Source organism: Carlito syrichta, unplaced genomic scaffold (assembly GCF_000164805.1).
Source record: "Carlito syrichta isolate Samal-C Ts95f unplaced genomic scaffold, Tarsius_syrichta-2.0.1 Scaffold143520, whole genome shotgun sequence".
Lineage (NCBI taxonomy): Eukaryota > Metazoa > Chordata > Mammalia > Primates > Tarsiidae > Carlito > Carlito syrichta.
Window position 1 is genome coordinate 2,453 of NW_007087616.1, and position 1,564 is coordinate 4,016.

The window sequence follows — 1,564 nt, forward strand, 5'->3', positions numbered from 1 at the left end:
TCCCAAAGGCGCGGGATTACAGGCTGAGCCACCGAGCCCGGCTAAAAAAAATTTTTTTAAACGTTTAACTGTATATAAATATCTACATAAAACAAAGGATCAACATCCAGAATATAAACAACTCCTATGAACCAACTGAACATTTTAAAAATGGGCACAGACAGGCAGCTGACAGAAGACAGGTGTTCAACCTCACTAATGATTAGCAATGTAAAATAAAACAAAACAAATAGCACCTACCTCCCAGGCTGTTGGAGTTAACAATATATGGTACAATGTGAGTGCTGATGGAGTGTGGGACAGTGGGCCCTCTCGCATGCTGCCTGCCATGTGCTGCGCGCCTTCCCAGCGTTCACTTAGTTAGTCCTCATAGTGACTTTCACTTGGCTAGAAAGCAGTTTTTGTCACACACTCCATGTATATATATGCAGGTATCATATATATATAAAATTATTATTATTTTTTGAGTTGAGGTCTCACTGTGTCACCGAAGCTAGAATACAATGGCATGATTACAGCTCACTGCAGACTTGACCTCCTGGGCTTAGGCAGTCCTCTCACCTCAGCCCAAGTAGCTAGGACTACAGGCATGCGCCATGACGCCTGGCTAATTTTTTTTTTGTAGAGACAGGGTCTCACTATGTTGCCCAGGCTGGTTTCAAAGTCTTGGACTCAAGCAATCCTCTCACCTCAGCCTCCCAAAGTGCTGGGATTACAGGTGTAAGTCACTGCACCAGCTCTTATTTTCTTCTAATACTTACATAGTCTTGTGCTTTTATATTTAGATCTTTAACCTTGCCACTTGTCTTTGTGTGTGGGATGAGGTAAGCTTTAACTTTATTTTTTTCCAATGGATAGACGTCTCACGCGAACTAAGTTAGAATATGCTCATCTGTCCAGGATTAAGCACTTTCAGCCCCAACAAATTCTACTCCCTTGCTTCCAGTGGCCAGACTGGAGCTTTTCCTGGGTCTTCTGACCTTGGTTTCCCACCCTGCAGCGTGGATGCTGACCAGGGCAGGGGCCTGGGGAGCTGGTCAGTGTGCCCTTCCCAGGCAGCCTGGGATAGGAGGGGGGCAACTCAGCTGGCCAGCAGGTCCCACAGGTCACTGTCGCGAGGCAGCAGGTCACATGCTAACCGCGCTTTCCGATCCCGGACGGCCTTCAGCGCTGGGCTGTGTTGCAACAGGAGGGAGCAAGTGTCCACGTGACCCTTCTCGGCAGCCTGTGGAGAGACAGTCCAAGTCAAAAGTCATGCCCCCACTGCACGCTGCTCTTTTTTTGCTCCAATTCCAAGGGCCTCTTACTCCTAAAAGAGAGATTTCATGGCCCTCTTTCTGGCAGTTAGCCTGAGCCCAGGATCAAGGCTGCCATGAGCTGAGATCATGCCACTGCACCCTAGCCTGTACATGAGAGTGAGACCCTGACTCAAAAAATAAAATAAAAACAAAACAAAACAAAAACACAACCAAGTACAGAACCCAGAATTTTCTTTTCTATTTTTTTTTTTTTTTGAGTTAGAGTCTCACTCTGTCGCCCAGACTGGAGTGCAGTAGCCGCTCTG

The 1,564-nt window shown here is 46.8% G+C and overlaps 1 protein-coding gene across 2 annotated transcripts in view; it reads right to left on the minus strand.

Moving 5' to 3' along the window:
• Positions 1–773: 773 nt before the first annotated feature.
• The window catches only part of ANKRD39 (ankyrin repeat domain 39), a 12,372-nt gene continuing 11,581 nt past the window's right edge, over positions 774–1,564 (minus strand). The window contains exons 4-5 of one of the 2 annotated variants that reach the window (XM_021708691.1): positions 1,188–1,225; positions 808–1,008 (exon numbers count right to left, since the gene is read on the minus strand). In XM_021708691.1, coding sequence (XP_021564366.1) covers positions 903–1,008; positions 1,188–1,225 — 144 coding nt within the window. In that variant the 3' untranslated portion in view covers positions 808–902. Of the gene's footprint in view, positions 1,226–1,564 lie in introns of both variants that reach the window. The other variant, XM_008050291.1, reaches the window with a different exon arrangement.